The following is a 21,353-nucleotide window of genomic DNA, read 5'->3' as shown; positions in this document are numbered from 1 at the left end:
GTTTTCATAACTCCACCATAGTTTACCACATGTATCATAAATACTCGAAAATTTGTCTGGAAAAATCCTTCTTGGATGACAAATAACGTAGAAAAGTAAAATACCATTTCATGCGTGAAAAAGATAATAATAATAATGAATTCGAACTTAAATATTTAACTTCCGAGGAACAATTCGCAGATATTTTGTCCAAAGCTCTTCCTAAGCCTTCTTTTGAAACATTAAAAGATTTGTTGAGTGTTACAATTTGTACCAACTAATGAGGAAAAATCCTCTACGATAGCGTCCCCAACAACTTGGGCGTGCATGGCAAAAACTCACTTTCCGTGTACCTGAATTTTAGTTGTGGTAGAAATATGGATCCAGTGAGGAATTTTAATTTTCTCGAAATGAAAGCATTCTATTTTTCAAAGGCATATGGTGTTACTTCTTCATCCCAATCGGTCCCATCAGTCCACAGTCTTAGTTTCACTTACATCTTCTAGGCGTAAAAAATCTTCGTTAAGAAGATACTCCGGGGCAGAATTTACGGATGATTTGCTGTTATTTTCTTCAAGGGGAAACCAGCGGAGTGTAACAAATCAATCATCTCATGCAAGTATTACTTTGCTTCGGTTAGTGAATGAGCACCCGATAAGATGTCATCCACGAAAATTTGACTGTTAAGAATTTGTGACGCTGTTAGATGCGAGTCTTTCCTATCATCACTTAATTGAAGAAAAGTTCGTATCGCCAGATATGGAGCACAATTTACCCCAAAAGTAACAGTTTGCATAGAAAAATCTTCAAATTTTTCTAAACGAAAAGATCGGAACAGCATTCGTTAAAATTTCTGATACCTTTAAGAACGAATGTTTGGCGGTACATTTTTTGGATGTCGCCATTCAAAATCTTCAGCGTAAAACAACGTTCATTAATTCATTTTGGATTCAATGAATATCCACTACCAGTTTTTTTGACGCTTTAAATACGACTTTTTTTCATTCTTAGGAACTGACCCATAGGGCATGTCTAGAGGAACCAAGATATTTGCCAGATGGCAGTTGTAGTTAACTTAAAATCAGACTGTCTAGATTTCAGAGTGATTTGACAACCTTTGGACGAATTTTCAATAACAGAACCACCAAGTCTAGAAAACATAAATGATTTTTTGTTGCAATGTCGAAACGATTTATTATGCGACTTGTTATGAAGGATTCTTCTGATATTTGATAAATGAACGCACGAATTGTAAACAAAAACCCAATACATTTCTCTCTCTAGAGGGACTGTGTGTTTGAGATATGTGAATAAGCGGAAGCTGACGTGTAGATTTCAACGTAGTAATAAGCGGATGCGGATTTTGTCGGTGGACAATTTGGATTAGGTCGAGGAACCGCGGTAGTTGAAACATAATTCTTATTATTCCGGTCATCATTTGCTTGATGACATGTTTGGCAACGGTGTTCACGTTTGCGTTTTTTGGCAACGTGGCCATAAGAAATGCAGTTTTCGCAGCCTTTATTCTATTACATAAACTTTCTTTTGTCTGATAATGACCAGGAACGGAATTTGGAACAATTTCTTAAATGATGATTTTGTTTGCATGCTTTACATGCTTTCGGAAAACCTTAAGTGGACGAGAAGTATTGTATGAGGAGACTTTCTGAGAATTTGATGAGTGTGAATTTTATTTTCGTATATCCGATAAAGGTTCAATCATCTAATTGGTTCCATGAGGGCATTTCTTTATTATTCGAAAGAGAACTTTCCCAAGAAGTCAATGTATCTTCGGGTAATTTGAAAGAGACCCAATGAACTAAAATTGGATTCCAAAATATCACCGAAATATTATAAGACCGAAGGACCGACAGACAATTATTTATGGTGTATTGGAGATTCCTCAATAATTTTTTTTTCTCCTAAGAAACGTGATCAATTTCATTATCGTTCTCAACTGATGATTTATCAAAATTCTCTTCTTTTCAAAGCGTTGTCGTAACGCATCCCATGCAGATCGAAATTGCTAACATAGGGAACCTTTTTACAATCTGATTGGCTTCGCTTCTAGTTTTTGCTCGTAAGTGAAACAGTTTTTGCGCAGGTGACAACTTTTTATGTTTAATGTAAATAGCGGTAAACGTATACCTGATACTTGGTCACTTATCGTATCCACCATTGAATAATTCAGTGTCACAAGGCGGTAAATTTATTCTGATGTCAGAATCGGAAACTTTTTCTTCTTTAGATTCAGAGTTCAGAAGGTTTTGTTGTTCGATCTGAATTTGATCGAGAGTTTAAGACTTGCATCCCATGTATTTCTCCTTTGGCATCTTTTGTTAAATTTTAATCGGATGACGTCATTTCATCTTCACAAACATGAACAAGTTGAAGCCAACTCCTCTCTAAATCATAAAATTCAACTTGTAAACTTGGTCCGAAAAAATAGAGAAATTTCTGATGAGCGGGATTGTAGTTAGTGGCCATAATGACTTCCGAAAATTTGTCAGTCAGTACTAAAACTCCCAAGCTGCTTTTTCGTTCGATATATTTTTACTAATGCACAATGGTTTCAAATAGATTTTTCGTGGCCAAAAGTATTTCTTATGAAAAAAGTACATATTTTTGCATGGAAATGTATTTGTTTTTGTGTGTAATTTATACATTCGAGAATTAAAAAAATATATATATATATATATTAATTCTTTTCACAGAGTAGCAGTGTAAAATTATTTTTATTTTATATTATAAACGCTCCCGCCTGTTCGACAACCCAAAAGTTTGTAAACATTTTTACAAACGAAATGCTGTTCGATAACAAACTTGTTCAGTAAAAGAAAAATGATAAAGAAATGATACTGTTCACTTGCGAAGTTATCGAACAGGCCTATTGTTTTTGAGAGTCCTATAATATACGTTGACAAATCAACATTAACTTTTTATCTAGCTGACGTCGATACCGCTCGAAATAATAAATTTGAGTCATCTTGTTGGGACATACATACGTAAATTTGTGTTAGTCTTTTTTTACTAATTTACTTGTTATTTATTTTATTTACTTGTCTTGAGAGATTTGGGGTCCTGTCGATTCTACGTTCATGTGGAAATTTAATTTAAGCCAGTAGGACAATTTACTTCGAAAATAGTCAACTTTCTGTGATATTTTTCCAATTTCGACACAACTTTGCATAAACTATTGTTCCAGCCAACAGTCAAAAATTTGTGAATTTAGTAAACGAATGTAACCTATAAAAATGTATATTTCGTAAAGAGCACAAAAGAGCACCTTGTCCTTTTAAATTTATTATCTACAGACTTCAAAGTAATTTCGATTTTTTTATAGAGGTGTCACTAGTTAATAATAATTTTTATTCAATATAATAATATAATTGTTCCACAAACATCACAGATGGGACAAGAGAGACTTCTCTCATATCAATGAGTGCACCCCGATTCATATTAGCTCAATGATATGGGACCTACAGTTTATCGCCGATTCCGAACGGCGTGTCTTAAGACACCACTTGTAGAGAAGTTTTACATGGCTGAAATACTCAGAAAGTGTCGCCAACATTACTGAGGGGTATTTTGCTACCGTTGAAAATTTGATGTTGCTTGGCCGGGGAATCGATCCCACGACCTTCAGCGTGCAAGGCAGGTGGCACCCATTTATTCAACATTTTTTAAAATTTAAACCTCTTACTACCATCTTTTATTTCCATATTTTACTTTGAACAAAATTTATTTTTGTTTTCGCGAAACAGAAACTGTGAAAAATACTGCGGACGTGACATTGGTATCAACTGAGTAAACAAATATTAATATGACCATTGTTTTAGAGTGTTTACGTTAATCGCATTTGAAACCTTAGTGCAATGATCAGATAATATTCCTTTCAGAATATTTCGAATTAGAAATCTGGAACGTAGATAAATTTGTACAAGACAGTATGGAGGAAAAACCCTTCACAACATTTTTCAATTTTTGTCGTGGTAATGTCCTACACAAATACTGGGAAAATCTGTCAAAGGTGTAGCAGGTTGAGAAAATGAAACAATGTTTGTGGTACTCCAAAAATAACAATAATCAACAATAATCAATCAAGTATCAGTACAGAGTGTGTTCTATATTGAAAGCTCAGCGATTATCCAATAGAGAGGAGTGGGAACCCGTAACAAAAATGCAAAACAGTTCACTTGTAAATAAAAAAAAAACTGCGGAAGCGAATGAGCATGAAGAAAATGCACTTAATTTTGTCATACCCAGATAGAAAGTTCACTTTTGTCACTGAATGTTAATTCTATCGTAAACTAGAATTTAGAAGTTTCACCCAAATCAATCAAATTTGTTTTTAAATTGCAAACTTTTTGCAAGCAGTAGGATTTTTCATTAAAATGATAACAATTGAATATAGCGTCTATTACGGATGCAAAATTAATGAAAAACTGAAAATACATTTGCTAACAATGTATTTCCATGCACCATGTTTTTTGCCACCGTGGTGCAATGGTATGCACGCCCGCCTTGCACGCAGAAGGTCATGGGTTCGATTCCCCGGCCAGGCAACATCAAACATTTTTCAACGGTGGCAAAATACCCCTCAGTAATGTTGGCGACATTTCCTGAGTATTTCAGCCTTGAAAAACTTCTCACAAGTGGTGTCTTAAGACACGCCGTTCGGACTCGGCGATAAACAGTAGGTCCCATAACATTGAGCTAAATATGAATCGGGGTGCACTCATTGATATGAGAGAAGTCTCCCTTGTCCCGTATGGGATGTCGTGGAACAATGTTTTTTTGTTTTGTTTGGGATAACCATGTAAAAACCCGAAGATCCAATAGAGAACTACGTGAAATGATTATTGGAGCATTTAACCCTTTGTGCCCGACGTTGCCTGTGGGCAATTTCTCATGTTTGTGTATGCGTATTTCCCACACCGTTTGAGATATTTATATATATTAACTGTGTGTCGGTAGGTTGAACTCAGAAGAATAAAAAAGGAAAGCACATTGAAAGTAATAGCTAAATTGATGAACTTATGCTTCTTTAAGTTAGCGTTAAGTTGAGGGTCAACTTGTATTTTGTTTTTTTTTTTTTTAATAGAATGTTGACTTTAGCGACTGGGACTTTTATGGTTGTTCGTAGGAAAGTAACAGAAAACTCCTATGTCACAAATCAATAACAATTTACATACCCTTTATCCATGCATTTATAAAAGATTTCCCTTCAGATAAGAAACGAACAGTCATTCCATTCGCTAAAGGCTCGTGAGGACCATGTACAAATGTGGATGCTGGCCAGGAGTGGACTTTAAATAGTTTTGCAAAAGTAGCGGTGGCAACTCTCACAATTTTAATGTTCAGTTGTTAAAAATAGAAAAGGCAATGGTATATTTTCAAAATATAAGCGAAAGCATAAATTTTTTATTTGTGTCGTAGACATTTTGTTAGGTATATGAAGCAAATGGAAATAGTCAAACAAATGACAGCCTTTTATCAAGTGAGTGAAAGCTTTGTATCTTCTTGGTGAAAGACTGCATATCAAAGCAATTAACGTTTATATTGGAATTCAAAAAGAGGAAATTCTTAATAGTATAAAGCGTAAGAAGGTAATTCATTTTCTTAATCAAATTGGTCCAGAATGAAACCTGCTGTAATCTACAACATCATCAGAAATCTGACGTGGCTGGGACAGCGCAACCTGAACACGTGAACCATATTTCAAATATTCTACCAACCATTACCATAGATTTTCTAAAATTTTCTACTCAATTACTTCATTTACACTTTCATAGCTTCCTTTTATATTTTTTGCACCTTTTCTCTATCATTTTTTTACAGTACATTCCTCGTTTTCCCTCTGGATGATAATGGACCAGAAGGTCTCCGAGTGACGCAGTCACAAAGACAGTAGTATTGTTTAGCTTGAACGGTAACAATGGATGTTAAAATTTTTGTTGTAAAACAAACATGTTCACGAAATTGTTAACAATGTTTCTAAAAACTATTTTTAAAGAAAAGTGCATAAAATTTTGTTCTATGCCCTTATTTATACCTCTATCAGGGCAACGCCGTTAAAGACTAGTATAATATAGGGCAAGCCTGGCTAATACAGGACTTTCCATATATCACTAGATTATTTGTACGTACTCTGGACGTAACCCTTAATGATTTTTCATAGCCATTTTTAGTCAAATAACTTCAATAACTAGAAATTTCTAGCCAAATTGCCTACAAAGGGACATAAATTATAATCATGCCAAAATTACGTCAGGAACATAATTTTTTCTATCGGAATCAATGTCAAAACTACTGAAAACGATTGGGAACCAATTATTCACCATACTGATTACTAAAATAAAATAGAATGGGAAAAATTTGGAAATTATTAATCGATTATTGTGGTGTATAATTTTCCATGCTCAATTTAAAAATTTTGTTTTGTAAGGGCCTATTTAAATGGTGGTTTTTTCATGTAATTGAACAGAAATAATCAAGTTTTGCCATTAGTAGATGGTACTTACCGATATTTCACGCAAATATTCAAATATTTGATATAAAATATTAAATTTTGTTGTAAATTACGTGGCCGCCATGTAAGTAGGAGTTCGCCCATTAGAACGACAAAAACTATGGTAGGGCGTCGGGCTAGTTTCCCACCTCTTAAAAACATCTTACAGTGACAAAACAAAGATAAAGAATGTATTTTGTTCTTCCCAATAAGAATATTTATATAACATAGTTTTGTGTTAGTTTCAAGTTTTGTGTTTATTGTGCATATCTTAAATATAGTAAAATGATAAAAGTCATATGATTTTATACATATAAATATAAAAATGTTTATGGTGCCAGCATTTTGGACAGCTCCTCATCCTGAAGACAACCTTTTAGAAATTCTTCTTGTGTTAATTGACCGTCGTTATTTTCGTCCATTTTAGAAAATATGTTTTTCGCTCTTTCCTCTGCCGAATCTGCTGGTCTATTAGATGAACACGCACCAAGCATGTCGTATATAGCCTAAAAAAAAACAAAGCAATATGTTTGTAAAGTAACACAGCACACGAAAAACAAGCATTGTGGTTAAAATTATACTAAAAATTTTATTTTATTGCGGGGTAATATTATTTTTTCAGTCCATTTGTCAAAAGCATCTAGTTCTTTAATGTCGCCCCTTCGTGTCATTTATTTGACAGCCTGTTTATGTATGTCGTACGAAAAACTATGCGCTAGAAAGGCAATCACCTATCTTCTAAAAAAGTGTTCATGTATTTCGCAAAATATTGTGCGGCTGCCGTTACTTATCCTATCCGAAGTACTACTAATTTGAATGTACATTTGTACACTATGGTCTATAAAAGAGAGCCATGTGAGAAATAAAAACAAAATTCACACATACAGTATAATCTCGATAATCTGGATACCACATGTTTTGGCGTTGTCCGGATTATCGAATTGTGCTTAAATTATAAATAATCCAAAATATAATAAATATAATCAGTCTTGATTGGGCAATCGCCGTGTAAACATCGTTCTCACTATGTTTGCCTTACCGCTTATCGAAGGCTAGTTATACTACAACAACACATTCGTCTGTATGTGTTCAAAAAATACCGTTTATAATTTTTTCTCGATACACGTGTTTAATTAATACACTACTGAAGAATTTTTTGAAAATAATTAAAAGATGAACGGGGTTCATCCCCCCAACCATTACCAGTTCAGTGTTCTATCACTGGAACCACCCATCGACAAGAAAAGGAAAAAACCCAACAAACGCACACAATCTGATATACCGAATCATGATCATCTACCAAGATATCTTGTAGCATCCGCACTCCACAATGACAAATCTACCGAACATAAAGCGCTTGGAGCTTATAACATCTTCCAAATTAGTAGAGGTTTGGATTACATCTGCAAGGATTATAGCGAAGTCACGGAAATTAAAAGTGGTGAGTTGTTCGTAAAGGTAAACAATTTAATGGCCCCAGAAAATCCGCCATCTCCGCCAACTACATTGACGTTGTTAGTGTCAAAATCTCCCTACACAACTCACTTAACTGTTCATATGGAAAATAAATAATAAAAATAACAATGAAGATGCAATTTAATCAACTGCGAAATAACAAATATAACTCAACAACAAATACAACTGTTTTAATAAAAATAACAAACTATACCGAAGAATAGTTAATTAACGCGATAAACTTCAAATACCCAGGACTCATTGCTAACCTAAAGAAAATTAAGAAAACTGAGAATGGTAAAGAAGTAGACACAGGAGCAGCTGTCATAACATTCAACAAAATCCACCGTCCTTCACGCCTTAGAATTGGTACACTCAATGCACTGTTCATGAATATATTCCAAACCCCCTAAAAAGCAGAAACTGCCTAAAACTTAGTTATACCAAGAACTATTGCAAACATACCGCACTCTGTTCGGAATGTGCTTTTCCACCTCCACACGACACCAGTACCAGAAAGTTCTGTGTTAATTGTGAAATAGATACACACACTTCCAATGATCCTAAATGCCCTAGTTTCTTAAAACACAAATCAGTAATTAAAATTGACAATCGCTGTACCGTTCGGGAAGCCTGGAACCAAAATGCTCATCAAATCCAACCAAAATGCTCATCTAATCACCCCACAAACCAAAAAATCAACTTTTGCACAAGTTGTCAACAATAATAGCACCCTCCCAGTACCAACAGCTGCCAATAGTCAAACAACAACCAACTCATCATCAACGCCATCCCAAAATACAACACCTTCCATCGACCTTTCACAAACAAAAGAAACATGGGAAAATGATTCAACATCTCTAGACAATCACTCAACACTGCAAAAACAAACCACACAAAATCCACAACATCAAAACTCAGAACAATTCACAGAACTCAATCTCAAACGAAATCACATCAAACACCACCGATGAAACAAGTATGCAAATTGATTTCTCATATCCTCAAGGAACACCAACACGCTCAACTCATCAATCAACTGAACTATCACCATGCAGTCAAATCTTCACAAAATTCCCATCTCTAAACGTCATAATTACCCCAGAAACATACATACGCACAACAAGAAACTCTACTAACACAACATCTTAAAAACTCTTAATTAATCTTTTTTATATTTATAGTATGCCTAACCCCCTCTTAACATTATTACAATGGAATATCCAAGATTATTTAAACCATAAATACGCCTTGGAAATTCTAGTACCAAAACATAAACCAGATGTAATAGCCCTAAAAGAGACCAACGTAGTTGAAAAAAATTTCCAATTTTTTCACCTTTCCGGTTACAAGGTATTGTATCACAATAAGAACTACACATATGCAAAGGCAGGCATTGCTCTGCTAGTCAAAAATAATATTAATGTTTTGTTTCATATCAAATCCTCTGGAAACCTTCTTTTCCATACCATTAAAAAGATGCTGGTTGTACTCTTACAATCACAAACATTTATAAAGATTGATTTTGCAGAAGACAGGGGTCTCGTCACACTTAATGACGGCTGTCCTACGATTTTAGTTCACGTAATACCTTCACAGCCATAGACGTTTCAATGGCCAGTTCTGACATTGCCCTCACTTTGACGTGGTCCCGTCTGGACATGCCTGAAGTGGGTGATCACTACCCTATCCTAATTTCTAGCAATAACCATACACAGGAGAAACAATTTATTCCTAAATTTATTCTAAAAAAGGCGGATTGGAAATTGTTGCAATCCAAACTAACATCATTCAACTCATCCTTTCCAGAATCCCAGGAAGTTAACAGAGACGCCGCTCAAATTTTCCGACTTTTCCGTAAAGCAGCAAACGAGTCCATACCAGTAAGCAAAAACCCTTCTAAGAATAATGTTCCTATATGGTTCAAAAGATCATTGCTAGATTAATTTACGAAAGAAACAAAGTATGGAAAAAATTTAAAAGACGTCGTATTCAAAAAATGGTTGTATTTATAGAAGAAAATGTGCGATGGTGAAAAGAGCTTGAAAATTAGCTAAGAGAGAAGTATGGCCAAATTTCCTTAACTCATTGAATCCCTTCTTAGATGCTAGGTTCCTCTGGCATCGAATTGGTAATTTGAGAACTTCCAAATTATCAAATTTTCCTTCGATTACAGCATCGGGAAGAGTTTTAACAAACCCACGTGAAATAGCATCGGAGTTCGGCTCCTTTTGGAGTTCTTTGTGCTCTGATGATGCATTTAGCCCAAATGCAATTACCTCAAAGTATAATTTTGACATATCAACTCTTTCAGAAACCAAAACTTTCCCTCAAATAACGGAAACAATAAATGTCATAGAACTCGATCAGACACTAAAAACATTAAAAGGCAGCACTCCATCATGGGATAAACTTTCCTTTTGTCATAAGAAAGCGTCTTTGTAATCTTTACAACCTTATCATTTCTTCAGGGAATTTTCCACATGCATGGAAAACAGCCATCCTATCTCCAATACTAAAACCCGGAAAAAATATGTCTCAAATAGAGAGTTATAGACCAATATCGCTATTGTCTATGCTCTCCAAAATTCTTGAGAAAATCCTTGCACGTCGTTTCTTTAAACACACAAAATATAAGTTTTCTAAATTGCAACTTGGACATGGAGTCCATAGTATAGGGCATCAACTCGAAGAAGTACTCCGAAGAAACCTGTCCATGTGAAAACATTCCGTTGTCATTTCAGCCGACATTGAAAAGGCATTCGATCGAGTCGTACTTACTCCTAGGCCCATTATTACATCCTTTCTGTAGTTAAATTTTTGCCGGTATCGGACAGATAACCCGTTTTTTGTTCTTACATGTTCCCTTTAATAATAAGTGTCAGATTAATTAAAAGGAACTTTGTGTTCGCCCGAGAGTATGCTGCATCAAAAGCAAAAAAAAAAAATTCAGCAATTTCAAATGAACCAATCAGATTTGAGTAAATTTTATGTATACAGACTTTTTTGCTTGATATTGCCATATTTTTACAAAATTTAACATTGATATTAAATGGAAGAACAACTCCCTGGTAATGCGAACTTTATTCTTTAATTTTCTTAAAGTAGGTATCACTAAAATGGGCTTTAAAGACAAGATGTAAGAACGGGCCCTATTCTATTAGCCATAAAACCTTATGTCTGATTAAATCGTTTTTAAACAACCGTCGAATTATAGTAGAAGTAGATTTAACATCAACAATGGGATTCCCCAAGGTACCCTCTCTCAGTAATTCTATTTAACATATACGTCAACTCACTGGGTAGAACTTTGCAAGAAAATCTCAATATGGACAACATAGGAATATGTGCTGACAACATTTTTGTAATTTCTTCTGATACACCCTCGGAAGTACATGAAAGTTGTCTGAGCTTCGAAACCAATTTACAAGATTGGACCAACAATGTAGGAGCCGTTATCCCTCATGAGAAAACTGAAATGTTACATGTTTGTAGACGAAGGCGTTGTCAGGAGGACTCTATCCTTCTACAAAACTGTACAATAGCACTCTCTTCCAGTATGAAAATTCCTGGAATCAAAAAATATGCTGTGGAGCGAACATATCACATACATTGTTTCGAAATTGAACAAAATTAATAATTTACTCAGACTAATATGCTCCAAGAAAAAGGTCCTCATATTAAGACAGCCTTGAGCATATGTAGGTCTCTAGTAATCGGAACATTATCTCATGGCATTACAATATACGGATGTCCGTCCAAATCAAATGTGAAAAATCGATACAGCAACTAATAAATGCTACAGAACAGCAACTTGCCTTTTAAGAGCAACCCCAATTGACTATCTAAGAATTGAAGGCTGCTTTACTAGCTTCCACGAACTCTTAGAAAAACGTTCCATTGGTCTTGCATCCAAAGCAATAACATTGAAATGCGATGATCTGCACAAAAATTTCTGGAACCTAATCTCTCTACCAAATCGACATTCCTCTGGGATTGAAAATATTTTAAAAATTTTAACAAACCATAATATAACAATTATAGAGCAACCATCTTAAAATTCTCATTTCAATCTCCACTCCATAGATTTAAGCATTTGCGCTTACAATAAGGACAAAACCAACCCATCGGTGTTCAGGGCTCTCTCTTAGCTGATAGGATTTCCTCTTACAGTCCTCAGACGACTCTGTACACCGATGGCTCCTTTAATGGTATTAACGCTATGCAACACTGAAAATGCAAACAACTTCTAGTATTCAGGTTTTGAAAGTACTAGGGTTTTGTCCCGTCAGATCCAGTTCGGATTTTATGGCCTCATCTAAAACTAAAATTTTTTGCATTTATCGGACCTTTTTCTCAGAAACGATTATCTTCGGCAATATCGTAGCCCTGAACAACTACTACGTAGTAGAACTTATCTTTTCAACAGACCACATAAGAAAAACTCCATCTAGGGCATCAAAATCGATCAAATATTGGAAATTGTATCAGCGAAACTATTAAGAGTTGAACCAAGTAACCTTTTGCAAAAATATTCCAAATAAAGTTCTCAGCAATTCTTCACAACATTCTGAAACTCTAAAATGCTTACTTCATGCCGTTTCAGCGGTATTTTGCACCATATCTTTTACAACACGTATTTCAAACTAAATTCACCAATTTTCAGGAAAATACACTAAATAGTGTCAAATGTTATTTATACATGTTTTTTGTTTAGTAAGTGAACATAAAACCAGGTCAAAGTGACCTATAAAAAGGGAAGGTTTTTTTTTACCAATTTCCATCGAAACATCCTGCACATATTTGCACTTTTCGTTTTTTTTTTGTCTTGCAGATATGAACAGATTTTCTTTGATACAGAATGCCAGAATATAGTATAGTGTCACTTTCTGGCGTTTGGGTATAATTTATAGTTTTGATGTATTCTAGGACCTATAGTAAAATTTTATGGCGAATTTCTAGAATATTTTGATCTGATTCCATCACATTTTATAGGAGATTTTAAAGATTTGTGGAAAAAGGGACCAAAAAGACCGCTTTATGACTCGCACGAGGGTTAATTTTTTTTAAGAAAAATATTCCTCACATTCTTGTCAGCAAAGTTGCCAAATACATTATACACCTAAAGTGCAAGGATTCAAAGTGATCTCATCACAAATATTTTCAAACCTGTAGAAATGGTAGAAGTTTGCAACTCCATTTTAATTTCTTGGTTTTTTTGGCAAAATTGATACCGATATTTCCTTCGTATGTGATGCAAATAGAGATTTTATTTCTTTGATAACTTATAGTGAAATTTAGTGGAGAACATTTTTGTCTTTGACGCCATTCTTCTAAAATGATGCTTTGTATGACAAATTTGCCAAAACTCACATGAAGTACGCCCTTAACACTAAAATGTGTTTATAATTTTGCATATTTCTGAAGTTTAGGAAAGATATAGAGTTTTGGTGTATTCTAGGACCCATAGTAAAAATTGATGGCGAACAAATTTGTAGAATATTTTGATCTGATACGATCAAATTTTATAGGAGAGGGGGCCAAAAATTCCCCTTTAATGGCCGCCTGATGGTTAAAATTTATGAAAAATAAAATCAGCAACCTGAAACACATAAGAACCCTAGGTTAGGTCTAAATCCATTAATTTTTAGAGTTTTGGTAAGGTTTTTTGTAATATTGACCACTGTGCAACAGTTTATTTTCGCATTTCGGATTTCACCACATTATTGTTTTTTTTTTTTTTAAATGGTCGTTGAAAAATATGCCGAAAACAACGTGATAGAAACATTTTACAACAATGACATATTCCGAAGAGTTGTGTATTACATTCCTGCGAATATTTGCCCTAAAAACATTAAGAAAAAGTTAACGGTTTTGGAGTTATGGTGCGAAATGTATACAAATAATGCAAATGTTTGATATTTTATAAAATTTGAGGCAATAAATGTGGTTTTGCGAGTTCATTAGTTCTTCAAATATTTTATTCTTGCCCTTATCTGCAAATTCGCTTCAGGTTTCAGAGATATAGCCCAGACTGGTTTTAAAACGTCAATATTTAACCATGTTTAGATGGGTCCTTAAATTCCAAGCTGGATCTGACACAACAAAACCCAACTAGGGTTTTTGTCGCTTGGGTCTGTACTTTCACAAAAACCTTAAGTTCAAATTGTTTGCACAAGATTACCTTAAAAATGTTGCACAGTGTAATTCGGCATTTGCTATTGTAAAACAAATATCCACCTCGGTCTATGAAACGATTTGTGCTCGTAGACTGTCAGACAGAGTTGGTATCTTCACCGCGGAGCTGTTATCAAAGCTATGACATTCGCTTCAGATCTGTCGGGGAGAACGGTACCATGTTTTCCAATTGCAATTACAGCACAATACAACTCAATAAGAACAAGTATTAACATGGAAAAATGGAATCATAGTGAAAGCTCCCGTAGATCCATAAACCCTTCCATCACTAGACCTGATTATCCAAAATCACTTTTTCATAGCAAATTGTATAACATTAGCTCGGTTCATAGTAAATAAAAATATATTTAATACCAAACACTATTATGAACATTGTGCTCCTGCTTTATGTAATTTCTGTAACAGTGCACTTTCGGTAGTTCATATCTTATGTGAATGCAGTACCTCTAAAACTAATAGTCCTCTCCACAAAATTCTTGACTGTTCACGAAAGGACATGATTTCAAAAATACATGTTTCTCTTGCAAAACATGAAGACCTTAAAATATAATACCTCATACTTTATATAAGCTTTGTAAATTTTTCATACAAATGTATACACACTCACCCACTTAAAATACAAATTTAAAAAACATCATACTAACAAACATGTGCATATGATCTAGTTATCCGGCACCTTTAAAACTAAAACTATATAATTAAAAATTCGAAATAATATTCCGTATGTTAAGACTTTATGCCTGGGTTCGACTTCCTGGTGAGAAAACATGAAATTTTCAACGGTGGCAAAAATACCGCTCAATGTGATTTTGGCGCAATTTTGTGAGTAAATTAGCAATTTATCGACAAGACTCGCTGTTCGGATTCTTCTATAAAAAGAGGGTCCCATCTCTTTGAACTAAAATGAATCGGGATGCACTCAATAATATAAGAGAAGTATCCCTTGTACATTTGGGGATGTTTTAGGAACATACCTAAAATTTCGAATTACTTTAAACGATAAAATTTGTTACCCAGAAGTTAATAAGCGCTATTGAAAATTCTTATTTTCTGTTATTCTTTTAGGAAACCCCTTAAAATATTTACCAAATAAAATTTGGAACCACATATCTAGGCTGGAGGATATTAAAGTGGTGAATTCACGTTTTAAAAAGATTTTGGACCTTTTGTTTTTCTATTTATATATGCATTCTATTTGAACCGGAGCCCATCCCTGTACATTCCCCGACAATTTCAGAAAAATCGATTCAGTAGTTTTTATAGAAAAGATAAAAATTAAAAAAAGTTGGCGTGGTCAAATTTTCGTTTGATTTTTATTTTAAAGATTTATTTATTTTTTATAAAGGCTGGCACAATGAGAATGATTATATTCTTATAGATTAGTGCTAGTGGTTTATAGTAAGTTTCACTAAGTACATTAATTAAATTCAAAGATATAATGAAAACATTAATTTAATAATGAACAATAATATTTATGGAACATTTGCATTGAAGTATGTTGTTTAACTCATATTTAAATCGCAGGTTGTTGCATATTATCTGTAATTTTGAAGGGAGGCTGCTCTAAAGACTAATTCTTGGTATATTTTTTATTCTATTTTTTTTTTTTTTCATAGAAGTTCTACAGATCATTACAAACTACATCCCACGAAGCTTGGCTAGCTTGTATGTGGGAATAACTATTATAATGTCTTTGTATAAATTTAGCCTAACAGGCTGTAGACTTCAACGTTTTTAATTTTTTATATAGTGCTTCTTCATTAATATGCTTCTAACATGCTTATTCTTTTCATTGATTATGTATTTTGGCAATTCATTTAATGTATTGGGAAGTGTGACAGAGAGTGAGTATTTTGCCTAGTAATTTTTGAATTTCGGAACAACGTATTTTCCTTCGGCTCTTCTTCTGGTATTTCGGCTATGATCTATTTTCTTCGCTATGCTTCTGTCATCCATGAATTCTTTTACTATGGTTATTGAGTAAAGTTCCTTTATGTTCAAAATTTCCAGATTTCTGAAAATTTGTTTTATATTGATTTGTTGTTCATATAGTTGGGTTTGGGTTTTTTGGTTAACAAGCTTAACAATTCAATTTTGGGCAATATGAAGCAGTCTGCAACATCTTGCATTTCCCCGCGACGTGATTCCATGCCTAAGATGCGATTCGACTAATGAAAAATAAGCTTGTTTTAGGACAAAGTGTGGCGCCGCATTGCCGAGATGATATAATGCGTAAGCTGTTTGCCGTAGTTTCTTCTGCAGATGTTCAACGTGCACCTTCCACTTAAAATTGTCGTCTATGTGGACTCCGAGGTATTTATATGTTTCCACCAGCTCAATTTTTGTACTGCATGTGTCACCACTTTGTTGGTGAGATTGGATTTGATTGTTGTGTAGACATTCTGTGCTGTGATAAATAATATCAATGTTTAATTTTGGATTATTTTTTGTCCTGATGTGCATAATTTTGGTATTAGATGGGTTTAAGATTAGGCCGTGACACCATTTGGTTATTATTTTGAATTCATTTTGTAGAGTTTCTATTGCCTTGTTTAGTGACTTAATACAAACGATAATGGCTGTGTCGTCGGCGTATGTAAATGCTGTACTGTTTTTTTAGCTGATATATCATTTCGTTTGCGTAAATGATGAAGAGAATTGGGCCCAATTTGAAACCTTGTGTGACACCGTACGTCGCATTCATCATTGTGCTATTTGTTTCGCTTACTTTGACACAAAATGATCTCACTGTGAGGTAGTCTTCGATCAATTTTAATATATGTACTCTGATTCCGCTTCTTGCAAGGGTCTCTATCAATTCTTTATGGGGCAACGTGTCGAAAGCTTTGCTGAAATCGACGAATAGAGCTAAGCAGTTGATGTTTTGACTCAAGGATTCGTTAATGTGGTTGGTGAAGTAGCCCAAAAGTTGATTTATATTTTGCCCTTTTGAAACCCGAACTGCTGATTGTTTATAATTTTGTATTTCTGAAGAAACCTCGTTAATCGCCTTACTATGATATTTTCCAGTACTTTTTCCATGACTGGTAATATTGCTATTGGTCGATAGTTGTTGCAATCTGTTTTATCACCGCTCTTATATATTGGCCTTACCATGGATTGTTTCATTATGTTTGGAATCGTTGCCTCCGATATACTACCATTGATTAACTTTGTGATTATTGGTGTTAACAGGTTAGCGTGGTTTTTCAAATCGATTGGTCTTATATTATCTATTCCTGCGCTTTTCCTTGTATCCAATTTTCGGAGTATGCTGTTAATTTCGTCTTCGGTCGCTTGTTCAATATATATGTATTGATTTTTCTTTGATTATTCTTTCTGTGTATGTTTTTAGTGAGACAATTGAACATGGGTGTATAATTTTAGGATGTTTTCATTAAAATCGATAGCGAAGTTTTTTTGTTATGTTGGTTAACGATTCATCTCTGATGTGTCTTTGTATCGATTCATCTATGTTTGTCGATTTTTTCCCGATGATTTTATTAATGATTTGCCACATATTTCGAATATTGGATCGGTTTTGTATAAATTGCAGATAATAATAATAATAGTTTTTTGCTTTGATAATTTGTTTGTTTAATTTGTTGTTGAATTTTTTATATATTTTTTTCATTTACTTTGTTGTTTTTGTTTTGTATCCATTTTTTGCATAAGTGGATTTCTTTTTTTTTAAATTTTGTTTTTTGGTTTGCTGAGTTTTTATATATAGTATTGAGCGTATTGTAAATATTATTAAACAGTTCGTTCGTGTTTCTTGATGCATTGATTATTTGTACCCAATATTTATTTTTTATTTGTTGATTTACTTTGAAGTTGTTTAATACTGGAGTTTCACTGCTTTGTATACCATGTTTTTGATTCAATGGTGTATTGGTCTCATTAGTGTATACAAAAATGGAAAAATGGTCCGAGAGGTCCGATTTTGTTTCTGCTGTGTGCGCGTGTGCCAATTTTTTATCCAACCTAGTGACCTGGTCACACTATTTATCATACTATGCAAACCATAGGACGATATTATGTTTAGGTAATTTGTTGTTGTGTTATTTTGTTTTAATATATCAATGTTTGTTTCACCAGTAATTTTTAAATTGTTCTTCCTATCTGTTTAAGCCGGATTTCCCCAATTGGCAACCCTATTTCTATTTTGCTTGGTTACGAAATATTCGCATTCGGCATCCCTACTTCTGCTAAGAATTGTAACTGTATGCTCTCATTTGCTCTCTCTCTCTCTCTCTGAACTTTCTTACTAAACTTACATTGTAATTTCCTTTCAATAAACACTTGTTAACTAAGCACCAATCAGTACTGTCGTCCTTGGTAAGCGGTCGTTCCTGTTCAAAGAATTCAATAAAGAACCATTGCTGTTCTTATATCCAAAATCCTAAAACATTGCATTTTCTTTCCTTTTTTCCATTTCATTATTTCTTGGTGGATGAATCTTGAGGAAAATATTTCCACTATTGAAATATTTTCGAGGCTCACGGCAAGAAACCAACCGCCCTTCTTTCCGGTGAAAATCCCCACAATTGGCGTTTTCATTTTGGTCCTATTCGAGCCGGATTGCGAGTTTTTTGTTGCCGAGATTTCATCAAATTCATCCGTATTTTCATTTTCATCAAATTTCATCCATAAAAAGGTAAGTTTGTGCTTTGTATATTCAGTTCCCTAAAGTGAAACAATAGTGCATACAAGAAGTGATATTCAAGTCCAAAGGTCAAGTGCGTTTTGCCGTCGGCAATTTGATTTTTTAATTTTATTTGGCTCACAGTGTCCTGATTTCAATTTCCCAATTTCTCCAAAAAGTTCATTCTGTTCTGTGTAATTAAATTCTAAAAATTTAATTATTCATTCAATATCCAATTAACATTTTTAAATTTTATGGTGGATTTTATTCGACCTTTTTATTGATTTTAAATAAATAGATGAGTATTTTTTGAGCTTGAGGTCATTATTCAGGGTTTTTTTATTTATTTATTTGTACCAATATTTCGCAATAGTTTACATCGCATCTTCAGGTATATTGCAATATTTACACTCGACGATGATAGAATAGACTATCGTAGCTTTAAGTGAATTTGACACTAGTTATTTAGAAACATTTTTATAATATATACCCTGAAGATGCGATGTAAACTATTGCGAAATATTGGTACAAATAAATAAATAAAAAACCCTGAATAATGACCTCAAGCTCAAAAAATACTCATCTATTTATTTAAAATTAACATTTTTATTTTAATTGGTTCGAAGATTATTATTCTTTTCTATTGAAGCAATAATTTTCTTATATTTCATTTCTATTTTTCCTTTTATTTGAGTGCAATCCAAATATTCAATTTATTTTTTCGACTCGCGACAGTGTGTTATCTGCATTGCATTTTTTCCGTCCACTTTGTCGCGAGAATATTTCGTTTGCATATTGCATTTTTTTACTCCTTTTCTATTAATTTGTTGGTGTGTTTATTTCTATCCATAATCGTTCAATAGTTACAGCAGTAGTTGTTGTTGTTAGAGACCCAAACAGCATTGCAGTCTCTTTACCAGCAGCACTGTTTTTTTTTTTCATATAAACACCCACACATTCGTTGCATTATGTCTTGTTGGTTTCTGTTGAGTCGTTTACGCGTTCAGCCACCAAGCAGTGATCGATTCTGTGCTTTCACTCAACAGTGATCAGTAAATTCTCACTGCTATTCTCTTAGGTTATATGTGCAGTGCACGTCGTGCACCCTACAACAAGCCCTTTTATATGGTCGGACTAAAACTCGTGTGTGACATATATATATATTACTAGCAGACCCCGGTCCGCGTTGCTGGCCCGTCGTAATGAGTTTTAATGACAACTTTTTATCGACTTTATGCTTGAAAATTCAAAAATAGGTATTTTCTACCTCACTTCTTCGGTCTATTGTCAAACCGAGAAGGATTTTTTGTCTGTAACCTTTCTTTTCTCTTACCGACTTTGTCGGATTTTTCGCCAATTTATGCTTTTTAGGATTTATTATCGTCCATGTCCCTGTCTTTATCCTAAAGCGATCTAATATTAAAGGTTAAAAAGTGGTTAAATCGAATTCTCCCGCTTATTGAGACATATGTTTTAGCTTTTGATGTTTTGAAAACAGTGGGCGTGGTCATCAGTTTTCAAGATATAACATATTAAAAAAAGTAGGCCTGGTCCGGTACCTTGGCTCCAAATATGTACCTAGGGTGCACACAACTTCATTGCCTACCAAAATGTATGCTGAAACCGATATAATCATACATTTGGCTTATATATAGCGTTTAACAGAAAGGCATGAAGAAGGTACCCCACCTCTTCCGAAATTCATAATCTTTATATATAAAACTCAATTGTCGTTTGTTGGTAATTGAATCAGTTGAAAACGGCTGGAGCGATTTGGATAATTTTTTGTGGAAATGTTAGTCATAGTCCAGTTTAGGTTTTTATGCAAAGAAAAATTGGCCACGCCCACTATTCCGCCCACTTTTATAAATATGTTATATCTACGAAACTACTCAACAGATTTTCCTGAAATTTTCAGGGAACGTAGAGAGATGGCCTCCGGTTGAAATAGGCTACATATTTGGTTGAATTTCGGATCGGGTGGGGTACCTCCCCTATGCCTTATTTTTGTAAAAATGCAATATTTGCAACAATCTTTATATATAAAACTCAATTGTCGTTTGTTGGTAATTGAATCAGTTGAAAACGGCTGGAGCGATTTGGATAATTTTTTGTGGAAATGTTAGTCATAGTCCAGTTGAGGTTTTTATGCAAAGAAAAATTGGCCACGCCCACTTTTCCGCCCACTTTTATAAATATGTTATATCTACGAAACTACTCAACAGATTTTCCTGAAATTTTCAGGGAACGTAGAGTGGTGGCCCCCTGTTGAAATAGGCTACACATTTGATTGAATTTCGGATCGGGCGGGGTACCTTCCCTATGCCCTATTTTTGTAAAAATGCAATATTTGCATTAATTACAAATGTATCGCTTTGAAAATTAATTTCCGAGTCAACGGCGATTGTGTCTCTGACCTTACGTGCTTACTTGGGGCATTACGACTGGACAACGCCCACTTTTTTAAATATGTTATATCTACGAAACTACTGAATCGATTTTCCTGAAACTTTCAGCGTATGTACAGGGTTAGTCCCCGATAAAAATAGGTTACATATTTTTTGA

General features: G+C 34.2%; 2 protein-coding genes across 4 annotated transcripts in view; both read right to left on the bottom strand.

Moving 5' to 3' along the window:
- Nca (neurocalcin homolog) overlaps nt 1-21,353 on the bottom strand; it is a 782,213-nt gene that overhangs the window by 566,161 nt on the left and 194,699 nt on the right. The gene's annotated exons all lie outside the window — the stretch shown is intronic.
- Nucleotides 6,722-21,353, bottom strand: part of LOC141401396 (neuronal calcium sensor 2) — a 209,330-nt gene continuing 194,698 nt past the window's right edge. For all 3 annotated transcript variants that reach the window (XM_073981629.1, XM_073981631.1, XM_073981630.1), the window contains one exon: nt 6,722-6,996. In XM_073981629.1, the coding sequence (XP_073837730.1) occupies nt 6,820-6,996 (177 nt within the window). In that variant the 3' untranslated portion in view covers nt 6,722-6,819. The remainder of the gene's footprint in view (nt 6,997-21,353) is intronic.

Source organism: Musca autumnalis, unplaced genomic scaffold (assembly GCF_047663935.1).
Source record: "Musca autumnalis isolate F117 unplaced genomic scaffold, ASM4766393v1 scaffold_4, whole genome shotgun sequence".
In the NCBI taxonomy this organism is placed as follows: domain Eukaryota; kingdom Metazoa; phylum Arthropoda; class Insecta; order Diptera; family Muscidae; genus Musca; species Musca autumnalis.
The sequence above is the reverse complement of the archived record's forward strand: the minus strand, read 5'-3'. Positions and strand labels throughout refer to the sequence as shown.